General features: G+C 40.2%; 1 protein-coding gene across 3 annotated transcripts in view; it reads right to left on the reverse strand.

Annotated features, from left to right (window-relative positions):
• The window catches only part of macroh2a2 (macroH2A.2 histone), a 44,483-nt gene that overhangs the window by 11,882 nt on the left and 15,359 nt on the right, over positions 1–17,242 (reverse strand). For all 3 annotated transcript variants that reach the window (XM_072583565.1, XM_072583563.1, XM_072583564.1), the window contains exons 5-7: positions 9,773–9,880; positions 4,936–5,035; positions 3,564–3,653 (exon numbers count right to left, since the gene is read on the reverse strand). In XM_072583565.1, the coding sequence (XP_072439666.1) occupies positions 3,564–3,653; positions 4,936–5,035; positions 9,773–9,880 (298 nt within the window). The remainder of the gene's footprint in view (positions 1–3,563; positions 3,654–4,935; positions 5,036–9,772; positions 9,881–17,242) is intronic.

The raw sequence follows: 17,242 nt of genomic DNA on the forward strand, positions 1-17,242 counted from the left end.
CAGATCATAATTACTGAAGGTACAGAGATTCTTTATCACCTCTTTGGAAAGTCAGTCTCTTCCTACACTGCTGCTCAGACATTTTCAGGTGGGGAAGCCTGCTGTGATAAAGCATGACCCCAACATACTCTCAGCTCTTTCAAAGTTCACCCTCCTGCTGTTGAAGGAACCTTCCCCACTTCTGTTGTGCTGTCTTGATGGCTAGTAGAGAGAGATTGGACCCATTGTCAATGCCAATCTTCCATCCGTGGGTTAGAACTCTTACAGGCCAGATGGCTCGGACATTGCAGACTTTTGCTCAACCTGAGCTGCCACCAAGGTCAGCCTTCTACCTTCCCTTTATACACACTACATTTTCCTCTAAGTTTCCTATAAACGTTACAAAAAAGCTATGGTTATTTGCAAACATTCCAAGACTTTTGCACCGATTCTAATGGCCTCTCATGCTGTGTATAACCCTTTTCTACTGTGGTTTAGGAGGACCTCTAAAACTTGTTCACCCTTTTGAAATACTGAAGTTTGTGTCAGTATACAGCACAATAGCACCTTTGTTGCAATCTGCAGTCAGCTTCCCAATATACCACTTTCCCATAATGCTGGAATAGCATCTGGAAACCCAAACCTGTGCTGCAGCTACCATTTTGTCCTCCTGACAAATTCAGAACCAAAATCCAGTCTGGAATCTAAGAGCTCCAATGTACTAATTTAAACATCCTGAAAGTGGAGTCCAAAAACAGTCACTGTCAATACCTTACCCACTGGGTCAACATTTGCACAGATCATTTACTAGATTATGACAAACCACAATGTGATTTACTCACATGTGACAGAAAACAGAACTACTCTGCAAGCAAATTAACCATCATATCCTAGTCACAAATGTTGGTCCTAGTTTTTTTTTGGCTTACTATTTAAAGCAGAGCAAGCAGCTTCCTTTGTACATCCATGTACAAAATCAAGATACCAAAAAAAGATTAGGGAATTAAAAGACCATATCAAATTGTAATATGGATATTTGAAGGCATAATTCCCACAATTCCATTCAAAGTCATTTCAGAACATGCAAAGACTTTTCAGATTGGGAACAGTAGTGAGCTAGATGAATAAGTTTCAATCTGGGGATCTATGAGCCTCAAATCTCAAGTGACACTATTCAATGAACTAAGACTCCACTAACCTCCAACTAGATCTCTCTCTCTCTCGTATAAGGTAATGCTAACAAATTTTGAGAAGATTTGTAGCTCAGGTTGAGGTTCTGGATGTAGGTTTGATCACTGAGCTGGAAAACACATTTTTCAGACATTTCATCACCATACTAGGTAATATCTTCAATGAGCCTTCAGATGAAGCACTGGTGGTGTAGCTGGCTTTCTATTTATATGTTTGAGTTGCCTTGGGTTGGTGATGTCACGTCCTGTTCTTTTTAAATCTACCAGATCTGAGAAAAAGAACAGGACATGACATCACCAACCCAAACATATAAATAGAAAGCGGACCACACTGCCAGTTCTTCATCTCACTGAAGATGTTATCCAGTATGGTGACAAAATGTTTGAAAAATAAAGCTTCCAGTTCAGTGAATAAACCTATATCCATAAGGTAATGCTAATTAACATTAATTAATTTGCATTGTAGCACAGGTGGTTAGGACTGCTACTTCTCAGTGCCAATACCCAGGTTTGATTTGAGTGTTTGTTGCATGGCTGTGTGGGATTTGCATGTTTCCCCCTGTGTCTGTGTGACTTTCTGGCTGGTGCTCTGGTTTCCTCCCACAGTCCAAGGATGTGCAGGCTAGGTGGATTAGCCATGGTAAATGTGAAGTTATAGGGATATGGTGGGGTGGTGAACTGGGTGGGATGCTGTTTAGAGGGTTGATACAGACTTGATGGGCTGGATAGCCCCTATCTGCTCTGTAAGGTTTCCAATTCTATACGTGTATCCATAGCACAATAGGTAGTTGGTCAGCTAAGTCATAACCTATAGGTCTCTACTACTAAAATTGCTAGATCTTCAGAACAGAATTTATTGTTATTTTTATAGAACAAAACAGTGCAGTACAGGTCCTTTGGCCCTTGATGTTGTGCCAACCTATGGAACAAATCTGAAGCCTAACTATCCTATTCTATTCCATTTTCGTTCCAGGTTTATGGAATGACCATTTAAACGCCCTTAAAGTTGGTGAGTCTACTACTGTTGCAGGGAGGGTGTTCCATACCCCTGCTACTAGGTAAAGAAACTACCTTTGACATCTGTCCTATATCTATCACCCCTCAATTTAAAGCTATGTTCCCTTGTGCTAGCCAGCACCATCTGAGGAAAATGGTTTTCACTGTCCACCCTATTTGACCCTCTGATTATCTTGTTTCTCAATTAAGTCAGCTCTCAACTTTTTTCTCTATTGAAAACAGTCTCAATTCACTCAAACAGACCTTTCCTCCATACCAGGCAACATCCTAGTAAATTGCTCTGAACTCTTTCCAAAGCTTCCACATCCTTCCGAGTATGCACACAATACTCCAAGTGCGGCCACACCAAAGTTTTGTACAGCTGCAGCATGACCTCATGGTTCCGAAACTCGATCTCTCTACTAATAAAAGCTAACACACCATGCGCCTTCTCAACAGCCCTATCAACCTGGGTGGCAACTTTCAGGGATCTATGTACATGGACACGGAGATCTCTCTGCTCATCTACACTGCCAACAATCTTACCGTTAGCCCAGTACTCTGTATTCCTGTGAATACTCTGAATTCTGAAGTGAATCACCTCTCTCTTTTCCACATTAAACACCATTTGCCACTTTTCAGCCCAGCTCTGCAGCTTAGCTATGTCCCTCTGTAACCTACAACATCTTTCAGCACTATCCACAACTGTAGTGACCTTAGTGCTATTCTTCCTGCCCTCATCCAGGTCATTTACAAAAATGACAAACAGCAGTGGACCCAAAACAGATCCTTGTGGTATACCACTAGTAACTGAACTCCAGGATGAACATTTCTCATCAACCACCATCCTGTGTCTTCTTTCAGCTAGCCAATTTGATACAAACCACTAAATAAACCTCTGTATTTGTGCAATAGCCTACCATGGGAAACCTTATCAAATGCCTTACTGAAATCCACATACGCCACATCAACCGCTTTACCCTCATCCACCCGTTTAGTCACCTTCTCAAAGAACTCAAAAGGTTGGTGAGGCATGACTTATCCTTAACAAAACAGTGTTCACTATGTCTAATCAACTTTTTAAAAAAATATTTAAACATTAATTATTGCTTGGTTCCCCCTACCGCCTTGGTTTAAAATACCAAAAATGTAAAATGCTCATTCAAGAATTACAGGTAAAACATGTTACTCAAAAAAAACACCAATATCGCTTAATATTCATTAAGTTAAAATTTCAAGTTGTCTCATCTATTGATTATAATGATAAGGTGATTATTGTTCAGAGACCACAAAATAAATACAGATCTTTCAATCTAAACAATTTAATTGACTTCAATATAGTTAACTACATAAAATTACAGCAAACCTAAAATGTATAGCACAGAAATCACTACTTGCCCCCAGTTACTTCCAAAGGTCCATTAGATTTTCGTAGCTCTTTCACAGCATCCAAAAACTCTTTTCCACCCATTTTCTCCAAAGCATTACCTGAAATTACAATTATTCTGTAAGTAGTAAAGTGAAATCAATTTCAAAAGGGACTAACTGTAACACAAGTTTCACTTCCACTGTATGAATTACAACCTGAATTCTCAGGATTATGTCTACTGAAGACTCTCACAGGGAACTAATGAGTGAACAATATGAAAGAATATTTTTGTGCAATACTACACAGGACAATTTATTATCTTCTAATATGTATGACAGAAAATCTCTTCCACTGTCCCTCTAATACTCTATACTTTTGCACTTTAAAGCTTAACATATTTTGGGTGCAAAAACTGCACTGAGTAAAGAAAGAAGAAAACATGTCGGACTTTTAGATGTCCATTTGGGAATGAAATGATTAATGAAGGTCAATCATATATTTCAAGTAATACATTTGTTTATTAAAATTAAGGAAGCTTGTACAATCTGTGCTCTGTACCTACATAAGAATAAGGGCTTCAATTCACAAATTTGAAGTAACATCTTGTTAAAAACAAAGTATGGAGTAACATCCAGCTCAACAATGTACCAGGAAATTAGTTGACTGAACATTCAGGTTGCAATTCTGCTTGGAGATTCAGGTTTTGGGCTGAAGGGGGCAGCATGATATTCTAGACAGTAAATCAGGTGGCACACAGAACACAGGGCTCAAGGTTAGTCACTCACAGAGTAGTAAGGTATATGTTTATATTATCATTGGCAAATAACCAACTTATAAGGGCAGTGTCTACACTCCTGTTAATTTGGAGTCAATCAATAGATCAAAATATTAGTGAAATCTGCACCTCAAAAGATCAGCAGAAATAAAGTTAAGAATAGTCATGAAGTTTACTTTTCAGGTCTCATCTTGGTAGTTTGATTGATAAATTGTAATAACTCTTTATTTATAAGATCCATAATTACCCTTTGAACTGCTGCTCAAATATAAGCAAGGTGAGCAGACTACAGCAGCCCATTGCTACATGATCCTATTTTTCAAAATACTTTTGTGAACTGGGGATATTAATTATTTTAAATTAGAACTAAATTTGTCAAAAGGAATACACATGGAAAACTGTTTTAATTAGACAGTTTAACTAGAAGGCAGAAATTAGCAGAAGAGACAGTTTTAAAAAAAAGTCAGTGAATCTTTTAATACTTGTAACCTAAATTTTGTTTTTCAATACTTCCAATCTATTTTAGGTCTGCTAAAGGAAGTTAACTCAAATATTTAACACTTTATGAAGTGGCTGATATTTCTCAACTAATTAACTGTTTTAAGACCCCAGTGGGAAAAACATACCTACGTCCTCTTTCAGATCTATTTCAGCATTTGTTGGGTTAATGATGCATTCAACTTTAATTGAACCGATGTTGCTGATTTCACTCTGAGTCAAGGACAGCTGAAAACAAAGAAGAGATTGAATAAACCACTTGTATGACTAGTAGAGAAATTAAGATTTCATGATTAAGTTTGTTCAATTTAAATCGTTCAATGTATTCACTTAAGCTTAATGACTAATCTAAGATTATAGTAGAAACTGTAACAAATGTGGATCTTAATGAATATCATAGGACTTCCTTTAAGCTGACATAACAAAGGAATGCACCATAGGATTTTTAACAGAATGAATGGAACAAAATGCAACCTTTCGAGGCTGAATAAGATGAGTTAACATCCTCCACCGCATCTAATCTTTATTGGCCAAGAGCAAAGGCAGAAGGGAAGTTAATGGGGAAAGAAACAACTGTGCACTGCATTGGCTTTGTTTTAATTTGTTCGATGAGGAATAATTAGATTTGATTACAAACATACAATCAATGAACAAGAGCAGGCTATTTCACATTTCTAGCCTGCTCCACCATTCAAAAAAATATGGTTGATCGGATTTTAAGCGCAACTCTACATTCCTGCATACCTTTGATCTTTCATCCCCTTCATAATCAAGAATCTATTTGTCTTTGTCTTAAAAATATTTAAAGATTCTGCACCCAGTGCCTTCTGTGGATGAGAATTCTAAAGAGAGGCTCAACACTCAACTCAATTAATTTAATCCTAAGGTGCATTTAGCTTTAAACTTTCAGTACTCAAGATAATGCACATACTAATAACAAAGGAGAACCAATTTTCAGAAAACTGTTTAGAAAAATTAAAGGACATGGAAATGGAGTTAATGTACTGGCACATGATTGGCCAACATGCAAAAGATTAGAAACAGGGCCATCCTCACAAGGGTAGACAGTGACTAGTGGGGTGCTGTATGGATCAATCTGGGCCCCAGCTATTCACAATATAATCAATGATTTAACCAAATGTGCAAATGATACTAAGTGGGAATATATTGAGGAAGATGTAAAATTGCTTTGAGGATTTGGACAGTCTTAGTGAATGGGCTAGATCATTATTTTCAATGTTAGCTCATCCACTTTGGTAGGAGAAACAGATGCGCAGAGTATTTCTTACATGGTAAGTAATTGGAAAACAGATCTACAAACAGATGTAGGTGCCCTTGTCAATAAGTCACTGAAGGATAACATGCAAGTGCAGAAAGCTATTAGGAATGTTAGCCTTTATTGTAAGAGGATTTGAGGACAGAAGTAGAAAAATTTTGCTTCAACCTTTTTCTAATCACTGTTCAGTATTTTTACCCGCCTCCAGAGCAGATGGGACTTGAACCCAGGCCTCCAGGTTCAGCGGTAGGGATGCTATCACTGTGCCATTACAGGATCCCTAGAAAGTATTTTTCTAATCAAACATGTTATTATACATCTTTGGAACAGGCAGGACTCGATCCTGGGCCTCCTGGTACCACAGTGCCACAAAGGGGGTGAAGTCTTGCTTCAATTGTGTAGGAACTTGATTAGACACACCTGGAGTACTATTGCAGATTTGATCCCCTCATCTCAGGAAGGATAATCTTGTCATTGAGGGAGTGCAATGAAGTTGACTAGATTTGTTCTTAGATTGGTGACACTCTCTCATGAAGAAAGAAATGGGCAAACTGGACCTATATTCTCTTGGGTTTTCAAAGAATGAGGTCCTCATTGAAACTTACAAAATACTTAAATGGGAAAGACAGGGTAGATACAACTAAAATGTTTCCCCTGGTTGAGAAGTCCACAATCAGGGGACACAATTCAAAAATAAGTAGAATATCACTTTGACTTGAGATGATGTTCAAATCCTCAAGCTGTGAATTGGGATCCATAAGCTAAAGATGACTTTTGGACTATGGTTAATTTGTGTTTAAAGGAATATAGACCAAGTAAGCTTATATTTATTCATGAGGTCAGGTATGGAAGTTAATTGCAGACTAGTTCCTGATCTAAAAAGATTCTGCAGACTCCATCACGAGGGGAAGGGCATCATGTTTAAACAGATAAGTTAGCTACTAATGAGGTCAGTACCTGGAAAGTGGTTCCAGCAAGTTTTTAAGCTCAGGCAGATGTTGAGTGGTAATTGAGACCTCATGGAGAAGGTGATGAATCTGTCAGAGAATGGCCAGAGTTTGAATAGGAGTTTGGACTGTATTTTCTGTGAAAGGAATCTGGCTGATGATGATACAGCACGAAGATTTGAAAGGTCTCTATTTACAGCTCTTGGAAGCTCGGAGAACAGAAAAACAAAGTTATAAGTTATTCCTTTAATTGGAGGGAAATTGTAAAGGATGATCCTGATCGACATCTTCAGAATCAACCGAGCAACCATCATCTATGCCTCATGAAAATGCATCATGAAAACCAATTAGCTAATCTGGCTAGTTGTTTAATCTTAACTGTGCTTGTTTGTCTGCCTGTATTTTGTGAATCAGGCTTAAAAGTCTTTTGGATTTTAAACAGACCAATTAAATTACTTTGTTTAATTCTGCTCCACTAAAGTTATTGTATTAATAAATTGCTAAGATTTTTGTTTAAGCTACAAGCCAGCTCCAAGAATTGATTATTTGAAAACTGTAATTGGTTATTCAAATCATCTAGTTAGGAACCAATGAGGTAAAGTTTGAAGGTATTTGAAGGTTGTAATTTTACCGTGTTGTAAACACAAATGTTGATTTGGTTCAGCTGCCTGTCTCCACGTCCTAACAATAAAGGATAGATGTTTTTAGTCAGAGGGGTGTGAACTTGTGCAATTCTCTACCAAATAACAGGACTGTGAAAGCTCAGTTTTTAATTATGCACAATGCTAGCGATTCATGGATTTCTGACTACAATAATATAAATGGTTATGCAGATCGAGTGGATAAAATGCATTGAAGTGTTCCTATAGCCATATTTTATTCAGTGGCAGGACAGGCTCAGAGGGTGATTGGCCCCCTGCTTTTCCGACCTAAAACGTAGGAGGAAATCTCACAACTTTTCTTTTTTACACTCTATACAGAAGAACTTCAAATTATCTGAACAAGAAGGGGGAGCACTTTCGTTTGGTTAATTGATTTTCCTCTGGGGCCTAGTTTTCTGTGAAGTCTGCTCCTCTATTCAGGTGACTGGGCAGCAGCACATCACGCTTGAGCTCGCAACCCCACATCCCCATCTGACACCTCCCACCCACTCCCCCAAACCAGGGCAGCCTGACTGGACACCAACAGTAAGACTGCTGCTGCCTTTGTGGAGTACATCTCCATATAGCAAACACACACACAACTTTTTACTGCAAATTTTTGACAGGTTACACCTTTGCCCTGTACAGGACAATGTTGGAGAGATTATCTAGGTGGGGGGGTTAGGTGGGGGGGGGGGGGGGAGGGGGAGTGGGGGGTTGGGGGTGTTGGGGGTGGGGGGGTGGGGGGGGGAGTGGGGGGGGTTGGGGGTGGGGGGGTGGGGGGGGGAGTGGGGGGGGTTGGGGGAAGTGGGGGGGGTGGGGGGAGTGGGGGGGGGGGTTGGGGGTGGGTGGGGGAAGTGGGGGGGGGGGGTTGGGGGTGGGTGGGGGAGGGGTTGGGGGTGGGTGGGGGAGGGGGGAGCAGGAGGGGGGAAGAGGGTTAGGGTTCGCCCCGATGTAGAACGCCAGGGATAGTGTTGGAGGAGTGTGTGTGGGAGGTCAGTCATTTAGAGATGGTGGCTGAACTGTCCAGGAGTGAGCAGAGTTCATTTTTTAATCATTGTACCTGAAATTCGGATAATTGATATTCGGAAAATCAAGATTCCTCTGAATACCTTTAGAAAATATTAGTACTTTTTGAACTATAACAAACTTTTCCACTAAATCTCTGGTCTTTTTTTAAAAAAATAAGAAACTCATTCCAGACAGCCACAGACAAAAAATCACAAAACAAATGGCTGCTAAAAGATGAAATGGTTAATGCAAAGTCTTTGATTTAATAGAAACTTGCCTAATTAAGCAAAAATTGAAAATGAGCTCAAATATCATTGGACCCTGACTGCATGCATCTCATCTCACCTTAAAAATGGGCAAAAGGTGGTATCACAAATTACCCTAACTTTAAAAAGTCAAAGTAGTAGTAATAATAAGAAACCATAACAGATGGGGCCCACAAATTTTCTAAGAAAGTAAACAGGGGTGACATTGGAGAATGTCCATACCCTATAAAGCCAATTAGAGCTTGGCCCTACATCAATAAGCATGGCCTCACCCAGGACAAATAAAAGACATAATGGATCATCATATTTGCTGTGGCTTGGAAAGAGATAATAAGCAGCAGATTTGTGAGACCAAGATACACAAAGTTAAAACTAAAGTTATCCTGCTGTCCAATTAGAAGCAGATCTGAAGAGAGGCAAAAGAGTGAGTGTTAACCAGAGCCCTAAGACAAAGTGGAATGCAAAAGCTGTAGTACACTTGTAAACTCACAGCCCTGCTTTGCTCAGCATAATTTAAGTAAAATTTCCCAAGTTATTGCACCAGACAGTCTCTATTGCCTAACTGGTTAAAGTCTTCGATTACCAAATAAATATTGGGATCTAAGATTGAAATTGTAACCCAGCACTAACAGCACATTAATAGCAATCATTAAAATCAAAACATTATCAAATTGGTTTAACTTAATCAGATTAATATATAGTATGTTAAGTCAACATATTAATAAGCAATCCTCATGCAAGTGATGATATTACAAAAACAAATGTTGTACACTGAACAGATGCCTCTCCAGTGGGTTAATTTAAATTAATGTGACAAATCTTACCTTTTGCCCCAGGAAAAGGCTTTTTGTTGAAAGAATTGTGAATCCTTCACCAGGCACATCATCTGATGTGGAACTGGATGCCCCTTCCTTATTTTCTGCCCGTTTACCCTGATTTAAGAAAGAAGTGTTGGAAGAATTAAGTATTTTTTTGTTAATTCAATAATACAAACCTCACCCCAACAACACAGTTTCCTTACTTCACTTCCACTGTCTAGATTCTCTCCCTCAGGAGATGCTTCCACCCGATTCTGCTCTACAAACATTCTCCCACATTTCAGGGGAACATTCTTGAGCTTTCCTTGGTGGTTCTTCACCAGACACTGGGGCGAAATGCTTGAAAATGTGACATGCTCACATGCCTCAAGCTCACGACCAAAGTTTGTAGCACTGCCTAGGGAATGCGATCAGGCCTTAGGACTGCTGCTTCACTTGCAGTACAATGCTACTAGCGACAGACATCCTGGGCTCAAGACAGCATTGGTCAGGAGCTTCTACTTTCAAGTTCAAGAGAATCCCAATCTCTCTAGGATTTACTTGAGCATTTTAATATATTCAGGGTTAAGCTTCAGGCACTATACAGACTGGACATCCCAAATTAAGCTTGACCAGCACAATCAGTAAGCTTTGCAGAGTCAAGAAGGAGATTCATCTGGAGTGAGACAGACTGAATGAGTATATAGTTCAGGGACTTGAGGCAGCATAGGAATTTGGTGCGCAGGAGAAGTATTTCTGGCTCATAGTTTGTAAGGTTTTTAACAGCATAAATTGAAGCCCAGAACCAGGGAATCAACACTAAAGTGACATCACAGGAAAACAAGTTCACTGGTTGATAATAGATGCTAATTTGACTATTTATAAAAGGTATCTCTCAGATTGGAGGTAAATATTTGTCCTACTTACAGATGAACTACAAGATCTATAGGATCAGGAATGTAACTTCAGGCACAGCAGATAAGGGACAACAACAAAAAAAGTAGTCAACTCAAGACTGAGGGTGTTGTACTTAAACACACGCAGTATACTATCCAAGACTGTGTAGCACAGATTGAAATTAGCAGGTAGAATGTTGTGGGCATCCCAGAGATGTAGCTCCAAGGAGATCATGGCTGGGAGCAAAATATCCAAGGTTATGCATCTTATCAAAAGGATAAGCAGATGGCTAGGATTGTCGTCTTAGTAAAAAAAACATTTAATTTAAATGATAGCAAGAAGTGATATAGCACTGAAAGCCATAGAATTTATGTGGACACAGTTGAGGAATTGCAACAGTTAAAACCTTTGATGAGAGTTACGTACATGTCTCCGAGAAGTAGTCAAGATGTGGGGCAAAAAGTAAATCAAGCAATGGAAAAGGCATGTAAGAAAAGGTACTATTACAATAATTATGGGAGACTTCAAAATGCAGGTGGATTGAGAAAATCATGTTTGTAGCAGATCCCAAGAAAAGGTGTTCATGGAATATCTATGAAGTGCTTTTTTTAAGAACAACTTATGGTAGAACCCATTTGGAAACAGACAATTCTGGATTTGGTGATGTGTAATGAGACTGACTTGACTAAAGAGCTTAAAGTGAAGGAATCCCTGGTGCAATTGACCTTTCAGCTTGAGGAGAAGATTGAATCTTATGTAACAGTATTAAAAGTAAGTTAAGGTAACTACAAAGACAGATAGGAGCTGGCTAGAGTTGCTTGGAAGGGAAGACAGTGAAGTAAAAATGGCGGGAGAAATTTATGCCGAAGGAAGATGAAACAGAAGGGGAGGATGAGACAATCACAGCTGACAAAGGAATTCAGGGGCAGTACAATAGAAAAAGAAAATACACATCATGTGGCAAAGTACAGTGGGAAGTCAAAGGATTGAGGACAACTAAAAAAAAGGAATGGGGAGGGCGGATGAAGTAAGTGGCCATCACTGAGAAGGTCCTGAGGAAGATGAAAGGTCTCAACTTTGGATAAATCACCATGATCAGATGGACTACATCGCAGAGTTCTGAAGGAGATAGCAGAGAAGATTGCATTGACAGGGATCTTTCAGGAACCTCTGGGGTCAGGGTGTGCCCCAGAAGTCTGGAAAATGGCTAACGTAACACCTTTAACAAGGGAGGGAAGGCAGAAAATAGGAAATTACAAGCCAGTTAACCTGACCTTGGTTATTACTAACACTTAAGGTCCATTATTCAGGATAAGATTGCACAGTACTTAGAAGTGCATGGTGAAACAGGGTTGAGTCAGCACAGTCTAGCTATGCCTAACAAATCTGTTTCAATACTTTTAAGGAGGTCACAAGCAAGTCAGACAAGATCCAATGAATGTGGTCTATTTGAACTTCCAGAAGGCCCTTTACAAGGTACCATACAGGATGCTGCTAAATACGAAAGGAGCCCATGGTGTTTGGGCCAAGGTACAAGTATGGATAGAGGATTGGATGACTGGCGGAAGAGCAGAGAGGGAGGATACAAGGGGCTTTTTTCAGGATGGCAGCTGGCAGCTAGCAGCTAGTGCAATTCTGCAGGAGTCAGTGTTGGGACCACAACTACTCACATTATTCTACAACGATTTGGATGAAGGAACTGCAAGCATTGTTGCTATGTTTTCAGATGATTCAAACAGAAGTGGAGGGTCAAGTTGTGTTGTGACTGCAGAAGGACTTGGGCAGGCTAAGACAATGGGCAAAGAAATATCAGATTATAAATGTGAACAAGCAAGAGGTTATCCACCTTGGTGGAAAGGAGAAGGGCATGGTCAAATGGCAGAGCAGATTCAATGGGTTGAATAGTCTAATTCTGTTCTATACATTATGCACCTCAGTCTCAAAATTGTTAGATTTGAATTACTTTACATTTACTGATATTCTGAGTATTTGTCATAAAAGTAATGTGCTGCTTTTTTCAATGCAATTAAAAATTTCATTTAATCTGTACAAGTGTGCATTTCAATAGGCATTTCTGATAACGGAGAGGTGATGGTGTAGTGGTACTGGCACTAGACTAATATCAACCCAGATAATACTGAGGATCCAGATTCAAATGCCAAACAAATGGTGAAGTATGATTTTTCTTTAAATCTGGAATTGAAGGTCTTGATGGTGACCTTAATCACCATTAGATTTCTTAATCCTATTTTGTTCAGTTAGGAAAGAAAATCTGTTGGCCTTCCTGGTCTACATGTGACTCCAGACCCACAGCTACGTGCTTGACTCTCAATGCCGTCTGAAATGGCCTCATCAAAAAAATCACTAAGATGTCTCAAATGAAAGAACCTGAACAGACCACCTGACAACCCATCAATCTAGGCATCAGAAACTATAACAGCAAACCCAGCCTTGTCAATCCAGCAAAATCTTCCTTACCAACATCTGACAATATGTGCCAGAATTAAGAGAACTGTTTTGGGGACTGATCAAGCATTAGGCTGATAGTGATGCTCTCAGAATCATATCTGACAAAGTCTCACACTCCACTTTGACCATCCTTGATATGTCCTGTACCATCACTACAACAGAGCTATCAGAGGCAAAGGCATAGTGGCATGCAGTTAAGATTAGTCGAGTGAATGCTCGAAACTGACTCTGGACAAGCACTGGCAAGGAATCCTTTGCTGATTACAACGTTAAGACACAAGCATTCAATACTCCATGTTGAATATCATCTGGAAACACCAAGAGTGACCAGAGTGTATAATGTACTTTGCTCTTTGGACTTTGTGTATCACCAGAGTGACCCAGCAGCACCACTACTGCAAGAACTGCTTGAATCCTAAAGCACATAACTACTATGCAGGATTTGCAGCAGGTGGTGAGGAACAAATACACATGATCTCATCCTCACCAGTCTGCCTGCTGCAAGACATCTGTCCATAGCAATATTAGTAAGAGTGACCAACGTTCAATGGAGTTGAAGTCCTGTCATCACACTGAAGATAACCTATGTGGCACTGCTAAATGAGACAGACTTTGAACAGATCTAATAACCCATTACTGAGAATCTAGGTGGCCTTTACAGAAGGTTTCACCTGGCAGGTTAGATTACATAGGATTCAAAGCTTGCCAATTTTTAATATACAATTGGCTTGACAGTAGAAGACAAAAGGTTGGTGGTGAAGGGTTGCTATTTGGACTAGAGTCTGTGACCAGTGCTGTTCTACAGGGATTATACTGGGTTTACTGTTGTTTATCACTTATAAACAATTTTGGATGAGAATTCAGGAGGCATGGTTAGTAAGTTTGCAGATGACACCAAAATTGGTACAATAGTGAAGGTTATTTAAGATCCCAAAGACCTTGATCAATTGGACCAATGGGTTGAGGACTGGCAAATGGAATTTAATTTGGATATGAGGCATTTTTGGTAGAACACAACAAGGGTAGGACTATGTAGGGCCCTGGGTAATGTTATAGAACAGAGACCTAGGGGTTCAGGTACATAGTTCTTTGAAATTTGTCACATAGACCAGGTGATTATGAAGGCGTTCAGTAAGTTTGCCTTCACTGCTCACTCAGAGTATAGGAATTGGGACGTCATGTTAAAGTTGTAAGGGACACTTGTGAGGTCTCTTCTGAATTAGTATGTAGTTATAGCCTTCCTTTCCCAGAGTGGCCACCATTAAACTGGAGACAGTTCAGAAAAGATTTACCAGGATGTTGCTGAAATGCAAGGTTTAAGTTAGAAAGATAAGAGCAAAGAAGGTTGAGAGGTGACCTTAGAGGAGATTTATGAAATTAAGAGGGCATAGCTAATATCAATAGTAAGGGTCTCTTCCCTAGGGTGAAGTTCAAAACTAGAGTGCATATTTTTAAAGGACATGAGGAACAAGTTCTTCTTAAGAGTGGTTTGAATGTGGAATGAGGATGCAGGTACAGTTACAACATTTAAAAGACATTTGGTTAAGTACATGAATAGGAAAGGTTAGGAGGGATATGGGCCAAACGCAGGCACCAAAACTGGAGGTATAGTGGACAGTGAAGAGAGTTACCTCAGATTACAACAGGATCTGGACCAGATGGGCCAATGGGCTGAGAAGTGGCAGGTGGAGTTTAATTTAGATAAATGCGAGGTGCTGCATTTTGGGAAAGCAAATCTTAGCAGGACTTCTACACTTCATGGTAAGGTCCTAGGGAATGTTGCTGAACAAAGAGACCTGGGAGTTCAGGTTCATAGCTCCTTGAAAGTGGAGTCGCAGGTAGATAGGATAGTGAAGGCGGCGTTTGGTATGCTTTCCTTTATTGGTCAGAGTATTGAGTACAGGAGTTGGGAGGTCATGTTGCGCTGTACAGGACATTGGTTAGGCCACTGTTGGAATATTGCGTGCAATTCTGGTCTCCTTCCTATCGGAAAGATGTTGTGAAACTTGAAAGGATTCAGAAAAGATTTACAAGGATGTTGCCAGGGTTGGAGGATCTGAGCTATAGGGAGAGGCTGAAAAGGCTGGGGCTGTTTTCCCTGGAGTGTCGGAGACGGAGGGGTGACCTTATAGAGGTTTACAAAATTATGAGGGGCATGGATAGGATAAATAGGCAAAGTCTTTTCCCTGGGGTCGGGGAGACCAGAACTAGAGGGCATAGGTTTAGGGTGAGAGGGGAAAGATATGAGAGACCTAAGGGGCAACGTTTTCATGCAGAGGGTGGTACGTGTATGGAATGAGCTGCCAGAGGATGTGGTGGAGGCTGGTACAATTGCAACATTTAAGAGGCATTTGGATGGGTATATGAATAGGAAGGGATATGGGCCGGGTGCTGGCAGGTGGGACTAGATTGGTTGGGATATCTGGTCGGCATGGACGGGTTGGACCGAAGGGTCTGTTTCCATGCTGTAGATCTCTATGACTCTAAGTGGTCCTAGTCTGGGAACATAGTCAGCGTGGACTAGTTGGACCGATGGGTCTGTTTCCAAGCTGTATGACTCCTATATAATTGTACTCCATGAGTATACAACCTTTTGGCTCAGCATATCCCCTCAAGCCAGGAGATCAACCTCAATAAAGAGAGCATTCAGGAACAGTACCAGGCATATCTAAAAATGTCAACATGGTGAAAGTAGAAACCTGCTTCTCTGCCAAATGTCATAAGCAGCAATTGTTTTGCCAATTTAATACACTCCATATATCAATTTTTTTTGACAACACTGCAAAGGCTATGGATCCTGACAATTTTCTAGCAATAGTATTGACATCGGAGTGTGCCAGACTCCTAAGCTGTTCCAGTACAGCTTCAACATTGGCATCTATGCGCAAGATTGCAGTATTTTCTGTACACAAAGAGCATTACAAATCCAAACTGACTAATTACTGCCCCATAGGTTTACACTCAGTCATCAGTAAAGCAATGGATGAGACTACCGACAATGCTATCAAGCAGCACTTGCTTAGCAATGATCTGATCACTGGTGCTCTGTTTGGGTTCTGCCACAGTTTCTGACTTATCACCTTGGGCAAAGCAGCTGAACTATAGAGCAGAGGTGAGATTAAATCCCCTCAACATCAAGTCAGCATGCAGCTCAGTACAGCATCAAAGAGCCTTAGCAAGACATGACTCAACATGAATTGGAGAGGAAAACTCTCCACTGGTTACATTCGTACATAGCGCAAAAGTAAATAGTTGCAGTCTTTGGAGGTTAATCATTTCAGCCCTAGGACATCACTGCAGGAGTTCCTAGGCCCAATCATCTTCAGCTATTTCCTCATTGACCTTCATTTCAACAGTGAAAATTTTCACTTCTGACCCTGCTAGTGAAGAAAATTATTGGCTAATCTGCAACACTCATACTGAAGCAGTCAGTGCCCATTTGCAGAAAAATCTGGACAATATCCAGCCAGCTTGGATTGACAACTAGCAAGTAACATTCGTGTCACAAGTGCAAGGCCGCAAAGTTCTCCTCCAGCCACACATCAACCTGACTACATCACAAGGTCAAAAGCCTGGAATTCTCTCCCTAACAATGTGGCCGTAATTACTCCCTCCAAGGCAATTTCGGATGGGCAATAAATGCTGCCCTATCCAGCAACACTCTCACCCCAAGAACAAAAAACCTGTTTCTTTATAGCCAACAAATCATTGTTTAAAATCTAAATCCCACTTAATCCTTTAAAGCAAATGGCATTACGTATCACTCCTGCTTTTGCATTATGAATCGGTTGATTCTAAGGTTATCCAATCTGATGTACAGTAGCCATGTGACATCATAAGACATGTTACAATTAGATAATGGTAGATTTCCATCTTCCCACATCCTGATAATCGGATGCATTATATATTTGGAATGGTATCCTGTATGTTGAATGAATGTCTGTTTCAGTATGTGCAAAAATCACAGGCACAAAATGAATTATAGTATGACCACTGATCTATGCACCCATATTAATGTTGTCTCGTGTTTCACAAACCTACCCAAATGTGATAATCATAAATGGCAATTGGAAATGTCACTGCAAATAAACCGGGAGCTAGATCAAGTAGAGAATGTGACCTACACCAATG

This window comes from Chiloscyllium punctatum, chromosome 13, assembly GCF_047496795.1.
Source record: "Chiloscyllium punctatum isolate Juve2018m chromosome 13, sChiPun1.3, whole genome shotgun sequence".
Lineage (NCBI taxonomy): Eukaryota > Metazoa > Chordata > Chondrichthyes > Orectolobiformes > Hemiscylliidae > Chiloscyllium > Chiloscyllium punctatum.